The sequence below is a fragment of the Hippoglossus stenolepis genome, chromosome 10 (assembly GCF_022539355.2).
Source record: "Hippoglossus stenolepis isolate QCI-W04-F060 chromosome 10, HSTE1.2, whole genome shotgun sequence".
Classification (NCBI taxonomy): Eukaryota; Metazoa; Chordata; class Actinopteri; order Pleuronectiformes; family Pleuronectidae; genus Hippoglossus; species Hippoglossus stenolepis.
Window position 1 is genome coordinate 23083445 of NC_061492.1, and position 13676 is coordinate 23097120.

The following is a 13676-nucleotide window of genomic DNA, read 5'->3' on the forward strand; positions in this document are numbered from 1 at the left end:
GATTTCCCTGTGCCGTTTTGAATTGGGGTCATATGGAGTGACACTATCAAACATTTCGGTCAGTGATCCCTGTCTTGAGGTATTTGGCTTGTCTGGCGCACTGGTGCTCGGCATTTTGGCCATACAACTGTCGTACATGGTTTTATGGTATTTTTTTAAGTGCTGGAACAAGTTTGTAGTGTTACCCCGTGAAGTAGCAACGGTAGCACGGCATGCTCTGCACAACACCTGACACTGCGCAGCATCATCTTTTTTGAAGCCAAAATAATTCCACACCACCGACGTGCTGTTCCTCTTCGTGACTAAAGTCTCAGTTGTGTCAGTTTCTGACTGTTCCGTTGAGCCAGAGGCCATTGTAACAGGTTAAAGGGCAGCATGAAATGTTGATGCAGCCCAGTGCCCTACTCTCTTTCGCACGTTGTAATCGCGCACGTTGCGGTTAGAAAATCGCGTTTTATCCTATCGCGATTTTATCGCAAATGCAATTAATCGTTCAGGGAAAAAATCCCCACCTCCTCCCCATGAATAACTGCTATTGGATTTGAAATGAAAATATTTTCAATTCTAGATGTTATGAGGGAAAAATAATACAATGTTTTCAACATGATCATTCCCTTCAATTTAATTTAATTATTATAATAATATAATATAATATAATAATATTATACTTTAGAGACCTTGTGCTCATGCACACAGCTCGTGTTTAGTAGCACTTACCTAGAAAGTAGTTAACTCCCTCGCCTGGCAGGTTCGTTTAGCACAGCTGTAAAATATCCTTGTTTGAACATTTTGCATTAGTGACAATGTAAGTTTTTATCACTTATACCTGATGTTGTGTTTCATTGTACTATGACACTGGTTGTAAATATTAGACTTTATTTAGAAGCTCGTGTGATAATTAGCAGGCTATTAGCTTCGCCCAGGAGGTCCTGAGCTGAGTGACTGGGCAGGTGTGTACCACAGCTCATATGCTACACCTTGTCATTTATGTTAGTGCCTGTTTGTTTAGTCAAATGTAAAGTTTGAATATAGCCTGCCATAAAACGATATCATGTGCATGCACTGCTCCCTTGTGGTCAATTCATGGCATAACATCACTACGCTAAGAGATGATCCATAATGTTTACTTCCTCATTTAATCATCAATGTGTTTGTGTAATATCAGATGTTTTCTTCCCTGATTTTACAGCAACTCTTGTTGATTTCCTGTCCAAAGTGAAGGATTTATGGTGTAGGGATTGGGAAGAAGTCGACCTGCACGTCATAGGAACTGGTTTTCTCACATTTGGCTCCATGACGCCTGGAGCCAGGCCAGGGAAGACCAGATAATCATTTTCTGGAGGTTTTTAATTGCTGTGGTCAAAATGACCCCAATGATAAATGTTGTAAATTTGAGTATAACAGGAGCGTTAAGATTGAAATTGGTAGTACGTAAAACAGTATGTATACTTTGCACATTACATGGGAGCATTGCACTTCATACATTATGGTGGGAAAAATGTAATGTATGGTTATTCACATATTTTGACCGTGTTATCTCAGTTATAACTCTGTAGCAGTAGAACGCTTATTGGTTTATAATTGTTCTGGGGGATCCAGGGGAGTTGCATGTATCTTGCATTATTAAAGAATAGGTGACCAGTCAACATTGTCTACCTGCAACCATTAGTTTGGAACCCCATGGCTTTCCTTAAAAACCATACCAATCATTACATTACATTTACATTTCATTTAGCTGACGCTTTTATCCAAAGCGACTTACAATAAGTGCATTCAACCATGAGGGTACAAACCCAGAACAACAAGAATCGAGAAAGTACAGTTTCTTCAAAAAAGCAAAACTACAAAGTGCTATAAGTAAGTGCTACTAAATTGTTAGTTTAAAAATTGTATTCACACCCCCTCCTCAAATCAGACACCTAGTCAAATTACAATCAAACAACGTCTCTAAATTAATGGAAAACATCATCTTGTTAATAATCAATATATGAACCATGATAACCATTTTTTTTTTTTAAGTTTGTCTCTCGTGAGTTTCCCCCCAACATGCACATAAGTACAACACTTTCTTGCTGCCTCCAACAATCATAACCACATTTATACTAACCTTACTCATATCTCAGATTGGTCAAGTATCATGTGACTGTCGAGAAAAAGGATAATTTTGATGTGGGTGAGTTGGTTGGTCAAGTCACTCTGAAGGATCCATTCTCATATTCCACCGATGCAGAGTGCATCCTTGGCAGACAGGGTTAGATAAGTTTAATAGTTTGAGTAAATTGCACCCAGTGCTGAAATGAAAATCTTCAGATTTAACCGTTTCTTTCAAATCGTAATCACTCCTTTGTATGTAAACCTCTCTAACACTATTCTGACTAGTTTTTTCCAACCATGACAATGGCCCTGCAGAGTAGTGTTAATAAACTTGAACCTAAAGACAAAACCACGTCTGAAAAAGGCTGTAATTTTCAGAGTATAATCTTAACCTTGTTTCAGGACCATGGACAGAGCTGTTTGTGTTTAGGTGCTGTTAAGTTTGAGGCTCTGAATGGATGTTGTGGAGCTAATGACTAAATAAATGGGTATATTGATAATGCTAAAAAGATCATAAATCGATGACCATTAGAAAAAGCCTCAATACACCAGTGTGTATTAGCACTATACAAATACTTCAGTCCTTGTAACGCATCTAATGTATTATACCTGTGGACACGGGACAATAAAACTAATTCAATATGAACCGTAATTATTCAATTCAACCATGATCCAATCAACCACAGTTGCAGTATTAGTTTAAAACGTATATTATACTATTGATGGACATGACATTAGAGTCAGGACAGTTTGTCTCCATAGAGAAAGTGTGTGGCTCTTAAAAGAGCCGTTGCTTTGATGTCTCCTTAGAGTCGTTTACTTGGAGCTGGTGTACTTGGTCACGGCCTTGGTGCCCTCAGACACGGCGTGTTTAGCCAGCTCCCCGGGCAGCAGCAGGCGGACGGCGGTCTGAATCTCCCTGGAGGTGATGGTGGCGCGCTTGTTGTAATGAGCCAGACGAGAGGCCTCACCGGCGATGCGCTCGAAGATGTCGCTCACGAAGCAGTTCATGATGCCCATGGCCTTGGAGGAGATCCCAGTGTCGGGGTGGACCTGCTTCAGCACCTTGTACACGTAGATGGCGTAGCTCTCCTTCCTGGACTTTCTCCTCTTCTTTCCGGCCTTACCGGGGGCCTTCGCCACCGCTTTCTTGGAGCCCTTCTTGGGCGCAGGCTTCGCTGGTTCAGGCATCGTCACGATATTATTCGATCAAAAGAATACAGACGGCAGTGACCAGGCTGTATTTAAACACATGACATGTAAATGTTACTGTGCCGTTCCCTCTCTGTCATTGGCTGAATGTTGAGCGTCAGTGTAACAGCACGTGGGAGTGTCTCCATGTTCATGAGTCCATTATTCTGCTGCTGACAGAGGTTGAACTGTAGAGCTCAACTGGAACATTTGGGGGGTTAAGAAATGCAAGATGTCTGAAAGTATATATGTTATTATTATTGATGTTAGTATCACATTAGTATCATTTAAAACAATCTGAACTAAAGCAACCTGATAAATACACAGCTCTAAATGTTAAGGGAACACTTAATGGTACGGTGGCCCTGAGAGCTCAACGCACTGCAACTTAAGAAAACACATGCAAGTGGACAAAACACAAGCAAAGTAAGAAAACATAGCGCACACACACACACTGGCCCTGGGGCTCCGCCCCCGCTCACTAGCTCGGAGAGACGCACAGTGAGATCAGAGCTCGGAAGAGGGAGCAAAATTGCTCTTTTGATAGTAAAGGTTTCCTACCCCTGCACAATATGGACAATACATTGCCTCACGAACAGGGGCTTGCTTGTTAGCGCTGTTTATTCAGTTTAACAGGAGAAAACGGCATGTTTTGTTGACCGTTGACCGTTGAGGAGTCATGACGCTCTAAAGACAACATGATATTTGAGATCGTAAACAGCCCAGTGGGTCTCAGAGGGTTAACAGGATACATCTGCAGTAATAAAGTTTGTTATTTATTAAAATAAACCAAAATGTTTAAAGTTTAGCAAATTTTCCACGATCACTGACGGACATCGACTTTAACAACTCCAAACTGCGGCAGCAACAACAAGCGGACATGTCCATCACTTTTAGGAGTCCTCTGGAAACACTTCCGATGTCATTTTCTGTAGTTCAGGGGTGTCCAAACTTTTTTTCCCGAGGGCCACATACAGAAAAATATACAAAGGACTGGGCCACTCACTAGACGTGAGGTATACTGCCTCACCTCTCATGCACTAATATTGGCAAAATCAATCAAATGCAGGTAAATTACATTTGATAATTGAACATGTTTGAAGAAAAAAAAGCCTCCATCATAGCTCTCCATTAGTAGATTTTCATTTTATTTTTTACAAAAAGGTTGGCAGGTCATTCTCTCAGTGACAGCCTCAGATTGGTTCTTAGGGTGCTGATCCCCCGTCATTGTCCTGTATGAAGGGAGAGACAAGAAGAGAAATAGGGGATGTGGATATTTCAAGCTTATTACACAAATAAATTATTGGGCTTGTTAACACATCAACTAACGTTTGTTAAAAAATTGTCATCAACTTTAATTGACTGAATTTATTAAGTAATTGGGCTTATTAACAAATGAAAACTGTGTGTATATTTTTAACTCACCTGTAATGGGAAGAATGTTGCGCTCAGTGGGAGCAGTGATGCTGCGCTTTGGTCTGAAGGATAGCTGGCAGGTCAGGAGTAAGTTTGGTGGTTGAGATGCGAAGGACGTCACGGAGATGGCTGTCGGTCGTTCTGGTTCTCAGTCTGCTTCTGTTCAGCGTTAACAGAGAGAATGTCTGCTCACAGATGTATGTTGAGCCCAACAGACTCATCATTCGTTTTGCGTGGCGTCTCATCAGAGGAAACTTGGCCTTTTCCAAGCTCCAGTAGAAGTCAGGTAGGGAGAGAAGCTGATGCTGATTCTTAAGAGAATCATCACACTGAATTTCGATCAGTTCTAATTGCAGACTCTCCTCCACTTCTTCTGCATCCATTGAAAACGGAGCCGCAAACAGTGTGATTTCCTTCTCAATGACAGAAAAATCTTGGAAGCGCTGACTGAATTCTGTCATGAGAGATGTGATCACAGACACATATTCTCCCATTTTTGCAGAGAGCTTGGCATTTGGAAATGCGCATTTGATTTCGGTCAGCGTGGGGAAGTGCGCTACATTGAAGTTGCGCAGTTGTGACTCGAAGAGACGGAGCTTCGCACGGATATACTTCATAACTGGCTATTGTTGCATTTTCTTGAGCTTTGTTAGCACGGAAAAACTGTTGCTGCGTTAGCAGGCTAGCTGCCATTTGCTTTACCTTCTCTTTCCGCTCGGCGCCAGTGTAGGACGTGAAGGTCTGATGTTTCGTTTCATAATGCCGTCGTACATTGTACTCTTTCATCACGGCAACACTCTCATTGCAAATCAAACAAACACACTTCCCCTTGGTTTCTATGAAAAAATATTCATTTTTCCACCCAGTCTGAAATTTTCTGCACTCGCTTGCAATCTTGCGTCTCTTCGGTTCTGGCATTTCTGGTGACGCTGAACAAATTTTTTCTTTGATTGCTTGCTTTGTGGAGACGCTGCCTTGTTCAAGACAATAGCGCCACGTAGTGTTTAAACTAAGAAGTGCAATACAGTGGGCCATAGTCCATTCTATTTTTAGACTTTGATACGGGCCAATTAAAAATGGATGGCGGCCGCAGTTGGCCCGCGGGCCGTAGTTTGGACACCCCTGAGTGTAGTTGCTGCGCGTTTCTGTATTTGCTGCGCATTTCTGTGTTTGCAGCGCGTTTCTGTAATGTGTTGTGTTGTGTTGTGAAATTGATGAAGATGTTTTCTTACTTTGCTTGTGTTTTGTCCACTTGCATGTGTTTTCTTAAGTTGCAGTGCGTTGAGCTCTCAGGGCCACCGTATTACGGTCACAGTAAAACACCAAGTCAGTTCGACTTCAGGTTTTTCAATCTGTCCATTTAGGAAGCCCAAGTGATTGTGAATCAATTTCACCTGTTTTGGTGCAAATGAAAGTGACAACAGGTGCAATGAAGAGGCAAAAGCAAGACAACAACAAAAAGGGAACAGTTTTATATGTGGTGGCCACAGACATTTGCTCTCTCCTCATCCTTCCTGACTGATTCTTCTCTAGTTTTGTGTTCTGCTAGTGTCCTTGTCACTACCCTAGTTTCTCTCTGGTCAATAATCTGTGCCGCTGCTTCATAATCAGAGCAGAAGCTGCAGTTGGTTCTTACCGAGCTGGAGTTTCTGTGTCCTCCTCCACTCTCCTGCTGACCTGCTCTCACTTTAACTAATAAACACTCATCAGTTATCAGGACCAGGGGTCTCATTTATAACCATTGTGTACGCACAAAACGGGGCCTGAAACGTACGCCACTTCTCGTATCTTCTTTCTTGGATTTATAAAAACAAAATTTGCGTATTTCCACGCAAACTCTCACTCATGATGTTTTTCAGAATATATCAATTAAAGTAAGGCAGGATACAAAAACTAAATAAATTCATAGGCTGAAAACATAAAATCAAGATTTGAAGAGAGATCATTTCCAGGCCTTGGTTTTGGGATCCATTCATCATATAGACGAGAGTTTAAATAAATAAGAGAAGATGCTGCAACAACCTTTTTGATTCCACACAGAATGACTCATTTTGTCTGTCACTCTCCGCCCTGATTCAAACTACTGATTTATTGTGATGACATTTTTATCCTCAGGCTCGTTCATACTGAATAAAATGTTTCATTGAAATATCTTTAACCTCTTTAACACTGACCTGATTAATATTTCCAACCTTTGCGTTGGCCCTGCTTAAGTGTGATCACACCTATACTTTGAGTTAACGTTAAAACCAGGTCTGAGAAAGGCTGCACATTTTCAAAGTATAATTTTCAACTGAAAATTGGATAAATTGTATCAGGACCATGGACAGAGCTGTTTGTTATGTTTAGATGCTGCACTTCACAGTTTAATTTAGCTTTGATCTGCTTTAACAGCACCTTGCTGTTGTCCAATGGGCTTCACACTCAGTTCCTCGAGCTCCTGATGTCCGATGAAGTCCGCAGCAGAGTCTCCACTCTCCCCTGTTCAGCTCAGGTGGATCTATGAATTCAGTCTGAAGCATAGACACACAGCTGCTGTCTAAGCTGCTGATCCACGACCTGCTCTGGGCTCCACATCTGATGTGAACAGAGAGAATCCCTAAGAGAAATATGGTTCAGGAAAGAGATTGTATAAGATATCTACTAATTACGCTTCAAGTCTGTGCAGAAACACATGTGGGTGACAACTGGGTAAGTAGAGCCAGTGGGTAAGGTGAGCCACCCCCTGTATCTAGATAACTATGAATAAATAAATGTGAACACAGATTTAGGAAGTGTAGTCAACATTACTCGTTCCATCTTTTACTCAAGCACATGGAGAGAGTGGTAAGCAAACCAGAACAAATATCTTTGTCAAGCTTGATAATACTGTAAACAACTTTAAAGAATTGATTCCTCTGACATTAAAGTCACAGCTTCACTCCCACACTAGTTGATAACTTTGTTAAATGTACAGCAGCCTCATTACAAACAACCCTTGACACTGTCGCCCTGCAGAACAATAAGAGAGTAAACCAGAGGAGATTAGCTCCATGGTATAATTATCAAATACATGTTTTAAAACAGACATCACAGAAGCTGGAGAGGAAGAGGCGTTCCACCAACCAAGATGATTTTCACCTAACCTGGAAAGATAGCCTGATATATAATAAGAAAGCACTGAGAAATGACAGAGAGTCATAGTTCTACTGATCCATCTATTCCTCTAACTCTGAGGAGCAATGATTTCATGAGCTTATTTAAAAATACAATTATAACTATCAGGGAACAAATCCCCACCTCCTCCCCATGAATAACTCAGATCACTGATTCTTGACACATGGGACAAAACACGTCCAGCAGTTGAAACTGCTTTTGGGTTTAAAACTGAAAATATTTTCAATTCTAGATGTTATGAGGGAGAAATAATGAATTAATAATAAAAAATTTCAACATGATCATTCCATTCAATTTAATTGAATTATTATAATATCAAATGTATGACACTTACTGTCTTCCCACTACATCTAAAACATCATGTCCACAGAGAAGGGTTCAATAATTCATAAAATAAAATGGATACAAATATTTTTTTATGATAAATATAATGAAGGTTCAGGAGGGAATCTCCAAACAGTGAAAGAGTAAAACAGCATAGGAGTGATCATATATGGTGCATGTATAAAATTCCCTGCTGGAGCACGGTCGACGTCACATCACATCACTTGTGTTCTGCTTTAGAGACCTTGTGCTCATGTTTGTTTAGTCAAAGGTAAAGTTTGAATATAGCCTGCCATAAAACGATATCATGTGCATGCACTGCTCCCTTGTGGTCAATTCATGGCATAACATCACTATGCTAAGAGATGATCCATAATGTTTACTTCCTCATTTAATCATCAATGTGTTTGTGTAATATCAGATGTTTTCTTCCCTGATTTTACAGCAACTCTTGTTGATTTCCTGTCCAAAGTGAAGGATTTATGGTGTAGGGATTGGGAAGAAGTCGACCTGCACGTCATAGGAACTGGTTTTCTCACATTTGGCTCCATGACGCCTGGAGCCAGGCCAGGGAAGACCAGATAATCATTTTCTGGAGGTTTTTAATTGCTGTGGTCAAAATGACCCCAATGATAAATGTTGTAAATTTGAGTATAACAGGAGCGTTAAGATGGAAATTGGTAGTACGTAAAACAGTATGTATACTTTGCACATTACATGGGAGCATTGCACTTCATACATTATACTGGGGAAAATGTAATGTATGGTTATTCACATATTTTGACCGTGTTATCTCAGTTATAACTCTGTAGCAGTAGAATGCTTAATTTATAATTGTTGCTTAATTTATAATTGAGCCCCTGGGGGATCCAGGGGCTCTGGGGGAGTTGCATGTATCTTGCATTATTAAAGAATAGGTGACCAGTCAACATTGTCTACCTGCAACCATTACAGTTTGGAACCCCATGGCTTTCCTTAAAAACCATACCAATCACACCCCCTCCTCAAATCAGACACCTGGTCAAATTACAGACAGATTATCAATAGTCGATAATCACTTCCTCTCCTCTGGTCTTTCATCTGATATGGCTTCAGAACGACAGTTGATTCTTGTATTGTTACTGTTTAAATTAAAAGCATGCTGAAACACTGGTGCAGATCATCTTGAGCCTTACCTACATTGTCTAAGTACTTCCCTAATCAGTCCTAATGTTACTCTTATTTTTAACCAAGCCTTTTTCACAGGCACTATTCCTACTTGATGGAAACGTGCTACAGTCCTACTGTTACACAAAACTGTCAGACCTTAATATCTACCGTCCTACATCCAAACCTGTGGAGGCGCTAGCGCACCATAGAGTTTATTAGCAGCGGCCATGAGGATCCACAGAGGAGGAAGACGGCCGCCTCTGTCTTCTATCAGGTCCTCAGTCAGGCTATGAATACCTGTGTTTCTCGCGGAGCACTCTATTCACTAGATCTCATCTTACTGAAGAGAAATGTCTGGACGAGGAAAGGGAGGAAAAGGGCTCGGTAAAGGAGGCGCAAAGCGTCACCGCAAAGTTCTCCGTGATAACATCCAGGGAATTACCAAGCCCGCCATCCGCCGCCTGGCTCGCCGTGGCGGAGTGAAGCGTATCTCCGGTCTGATCTACGAGGAGACCCGCGGCGTGTTGAAGGTTTTCCTGGAGAATGTGATCCGCGATGCTGTCACCTACACCGAGCACGCCAAGAGGAAGACCGTGACCGCCATGGACGTGGTGTATGCTCTGAAGAGACAGGGCCGCACTCTGTACGGCTTCGGTGGATAAACTCACTTTACAACAGCTCAACAACACAACGGCTCTTTTAAGAGCCACACACTGAGTCAATGAGAGCTCACATCCTCTGCTCAACACTAATCACTCGTTCTTCCAGAGTACAACAATACAACAACGTCTGTAAATCGATGGAACTATGACGGTGTAATGTGAGGGTTCAATGTGGGGTAGTTGAATCTCTTAAAGTGAAAGTCCAGGATGGAGACTGACTTAGTGAAGCTGCACTTGATTAACAACTATTGTAAACAAATTAATGAATAAAATAATTATAAAATACAAAATTAAATTCTTAATTACATACCGAATATCTTAACTTATTAGTAATAATTGATATATAAACCCAGTTAAGCACTTGCATGAAAGGTGTTTTTGTCATGAATTGGTTGGATTGTTTTCACCCAACACATACATAAATAAATATTTGCACAGCAATTGTCCGAACAAGTTTACAATGTGCTTCACAAAATTTTTTGGCAAAAAATGAATGAACTAAAATAAAAGGTATTTACTTCAATTTCAAGCGACAAATCACAATAAAAATTCATGAGAAACTCAACAGATCCCACAATGAGCAGCACTTTGCAGCGTCTGTGCAGAGCAAAAAACCTCCCTCAATAACTGGAAGAAACCTCCAGCAGGAAAATGGTGAAGAGAGGAGAGGTGGGGGGCAAATAGGGGAGAGAAAAGAGAGAGAGAGGGGGGATGGATACCAGGAACAGTTGTGTATGCATCATATTTAAGCTCCGTCAGACTGGTTGTCATAATGATATAATAAAAATCGTAAATTAGATCTAAATGGACAGATTGATAAACCTGAAGTCTAACTGACTTCATGTCCATGGACATGAAATGTAGCCCGAATTATAGAATGACTCAAACAGGCTGAAATTCGCAAACTCTATTGATAAGGGCTTGACGCTGCAGCTAATTGGACTATAATATTCAGAGGCAGCGAGCAGGACCAACTGTCAGAATTTGTATAATTTAATACATTTTAATTAATAACTAGCTAGAGCCAGACTACCTCTGCTACCTGATTGGACTGCAGGGACCGCCTCATGCTACAGGTAGTGACAAGGACACTAGCAGAACACAGAACTAGAGAAGAATCAGTCAGGAAGGATGAGGAGAGAGCAAATGTCTGTGGCCACCACATATAAAACTGTTCCCTTTCTGTTGTTGTCTTGCTTTTGCCTCTTCATTGCACCTGTTGTCACTTTCATTTGCACCAAAACAGGTGAAATTGATTCACAATCACTTGTGCTTCCTAAATGGACAGATTGATAAACCTGAAGTCGAACTGACTTGGTGTTTTACTGTGACCATTAAGTGTTCCCTTAACATTTAGAGCTGTGTATTTATCAGCTTACTTTAGTTCAGTTTGTTTTAAATGATACTAATGTGATACTAACATAAATAATAATAACATATATACTTTCAGACATCTTGCATTTCTTAACCCCCCAAATGTTCCAGTTGAGCTCTACAGTTCAACCTCTGTCAGCAGCAGAATAATGGACTCATGAACATGGAGACACTCCCACGTGCTGTTACACTGACGCTCAACATTCAGCCAATGACAGAGAGGGAACGGCACAGCCATATTTACATGTAATGTGTTTAAATACAGCCTGGCCACTGACGTCTACATTCATTGAATCGAATAATATCGTGACGATGCCTGAACCAGCGAAGACTGCGCCCAAGAAGGGCTCCAAGAAAGCGGTGGCGAAGGCCCCCGGTAAGGGCGGAAAGAAGAGGAGAAAGTCCAGGAAGGAGAGCTACGCCATCTACGTGTACAAGGTGCTGAAGCAGGTCCACCCCGACACTGGGATCTCCTCCAAGGCCATGGGCATCATGAACTGCTTCGTGAGCGACATCTTCGAGCGCATCGCCGGTGAGGCCTCTCGTCTGGCTCATTACAACAAGCGCTCCACCATCACCTCCAGGGAGATTCAGACCGCCGTCCGCCTGCTGCTGCCCGGGGAGCTGGCTAAACACGCCGTGTCTGAGGGCACCAAGGCCGTGACCAAGTACACCAGCTCCAAGTAAACGACTCTAAGGAGACATCAAAGCAACGGCTCTTTTAAGAGCCACACACTTTCTCTATGGAGACAAACTGTCCTGACTCTAACGACATGTCCATCAATAGTAAAATATCCACTTTTAAATAATACTTTAACTGGTTAATTAGATCATGGTTGAATTTAATAATTAGGGTTCATATGGGAGTTTTATTTTCTCATCTCCGCATGTTCTGAATCATTTAAGAGACTTAACACACAAACTGTGTAGTCAGTCTTGTATCTTTATTAAAATATATGTTTTTGTCATTACATTTTAATTGAAGTCATTGTAAGCTACGAGATAAAAAACTTCACAAAACTGTTGACCTGATCTACTGTGTGAATCTGTATTGTCAAATTGGTCATTGTGTTGAATGTTAATTTAATAAATACCCTGTTAACTAATGTTAAATTTGAGTCACACAAACATGCTTTACGTACACAAAAGTACATGTACAAATATGTTGTTTCTCTAACTAACACACACGGATCACCGTTTAATCCTTCCCTGAAAGGTTTCAGTAACATATTTAACTGTAAACAAATATATGGTTTTACATTACAAGTTTTTGCCTTTATTAAATCCATGGCATGGATTTTGTCATTTTTCTATTAATTTGTAATGGTGGCACTATTTACACATCGAGCAGGGGTTAACAACGAACTGAACGAATCAGTTTTCATATGAAAACTGAGTGACGTTCACTCCAGCGAAAGTGAATGGCACGTACATTTTTTAAATCATCGTATCAGGCCATCATGTGAAATACCAGGAGCGATAAAAAATGTGTGTGTGTGTGTGCTCCCAGACAGCGCGCACACACACACAGGCCCCGAGGCTCCGCCCCCGCTCACTCGCTCAGAGCGACACACGTAGTGAGATCAGAGCTTGTTCACGTGAAGCAGCCGGTCAGTGACTTCGTAGAAGAACAGTGGAAACAGTGAAAACACCGAGTTTCTCTGGTCACATCTGCTCAGTGATCAGAGCAGAAGCTGTAGTTGGTTTTTACCAAGCTGGAGCTTCTGTGTCCTCCTCCACTCTGCTCTCACTGGAACTAATAAACACTCATCACTACTTATCAGGACCTGGGGTCTCATTTATAACTGTTGCGTACGCACAAAACGGGGCCTGAAACGTGCGTACGCCACTTCTCACGTAAACGTTGGGATTTATAAAAACAAACTTGACGGGAAAATGTGCGTATTTCCACGCAAACTCTGACCCATGTGTACGAACGTTTTGGAGACGGGAAAGTGGCAACGCAGACGTGAGGTGGTGAACTGAAGCAGATTTACATTAAAACCAACAGCTTAGTTTTGCTCGCGGGACATATCTGTTCCACTCGAACCTTTTCATTTAAAAATATATAAAACAACTTACAGCAAATTACGTTTGGATTCCATTTAACAGCGAAGTTACAGAGCCGAGTCATTAATAGGTTTTAATAATATCTTCTAACACTGTGCGTGTATCACCAAATCACTGCAGGGAACGTGACTGTGCCATCAGGCGCACAGAGCGCACTGGAGATCACTTCTGTAGCGTAGGTTTTCTAAATTGAAAAAATGAATGAGTTGGGCGCCAGACAGGGCTTCTTCACCTGTCAAA

At 41.3% G+C, this 13676-nt stretch overlaps 5 protein-coding genes across 6 annotated transcripts in view; 3 read left to right on the top strand and 2 right to left on the bottom strand.

Annotated features, from left to right (window-relative positions):
* LOC118116015 (histone H1) overlaps positions 1 to 13676 on the top strand; it is a 311666-nt gene that overhangs the window by 49535 nt on the left and 248455 nt on the right. The gene's annotated exons all lie outside the window — the stretch shown is intronic.
* LOC118116027 (histone H1-like) overlaps positions 1 to 13676 on the bottom strand; it is a 444527-nt gene that overhangs the window by 31691 nt on the left and 399160 nt on the right. The window lies entirely within an intron of this gene.
* LOC124852636 (histone H2B-like) lies at positions 2787 to 3303 on the bottom strand. The gene has a single exon (XM_047341812.1). It carries the CDS (start codon positions 3283 to 3285, stop codon positions 2911 to 2913), a length of 375 nt encoding a protein of 124 aa, XP_047197768.1. The 5' UTR covers positions 3286 to 3303; the 3' UTR covers positions 2787 to 2910.
* Positions 9643 to 10043, top strand: LOC118116084 (histone H4). Its single transcript, XM_035167397.2, has one exon. The coding sequence runs from the start codon at positions 9681 to 9683 to the stop codon at positions 9990 to 9992; it is 312 nt and encodes a 103-aa protein (XP_035023288.1). The 5' UTR covers positions 9643 to 9680; the 3' UTR covers positions 9993 to 10043.
* Positions 11668 to 12479, top strand: LOC118116067 (histone H2B). Its single transcript, XM_035167378.2, has one exon. It carries the CDS (start codon positions 11679 to 11681, stop codon positions 12051 to 12053), a length of 375 nt encoding a protein of 124 aa, XP_035023269.1. The 5' UTR covers positions 11668 to 11678; the 3' UTR covers positions 12054 to 12479.

Bases quoted from the DNA above. Each gene is read 5' to 3' on its own strand.
- LOC118116084 (XM_035167397.2), top strand. From the start codon at position 9,681: ATGTCTGGACGAGGAAAGGGAGGAAAAGGGCTCGGTAAAGGAGGCGCA.
- LOC124852636 (XM_047341812.1), bottom strand. From the start codon at position 3,285: ATGCCTGAACCAGCGAAGCCTGCGCCCAAGAAGGGCTCCAAGAAAGCG.
- LOC118116067 (XM_035167378.2), top strand. From the start codon at position 11,679: ATGCCTGAACCAGCGAAGACTGCGCCCAAGAAGGGCTCCAAGAAAGCG.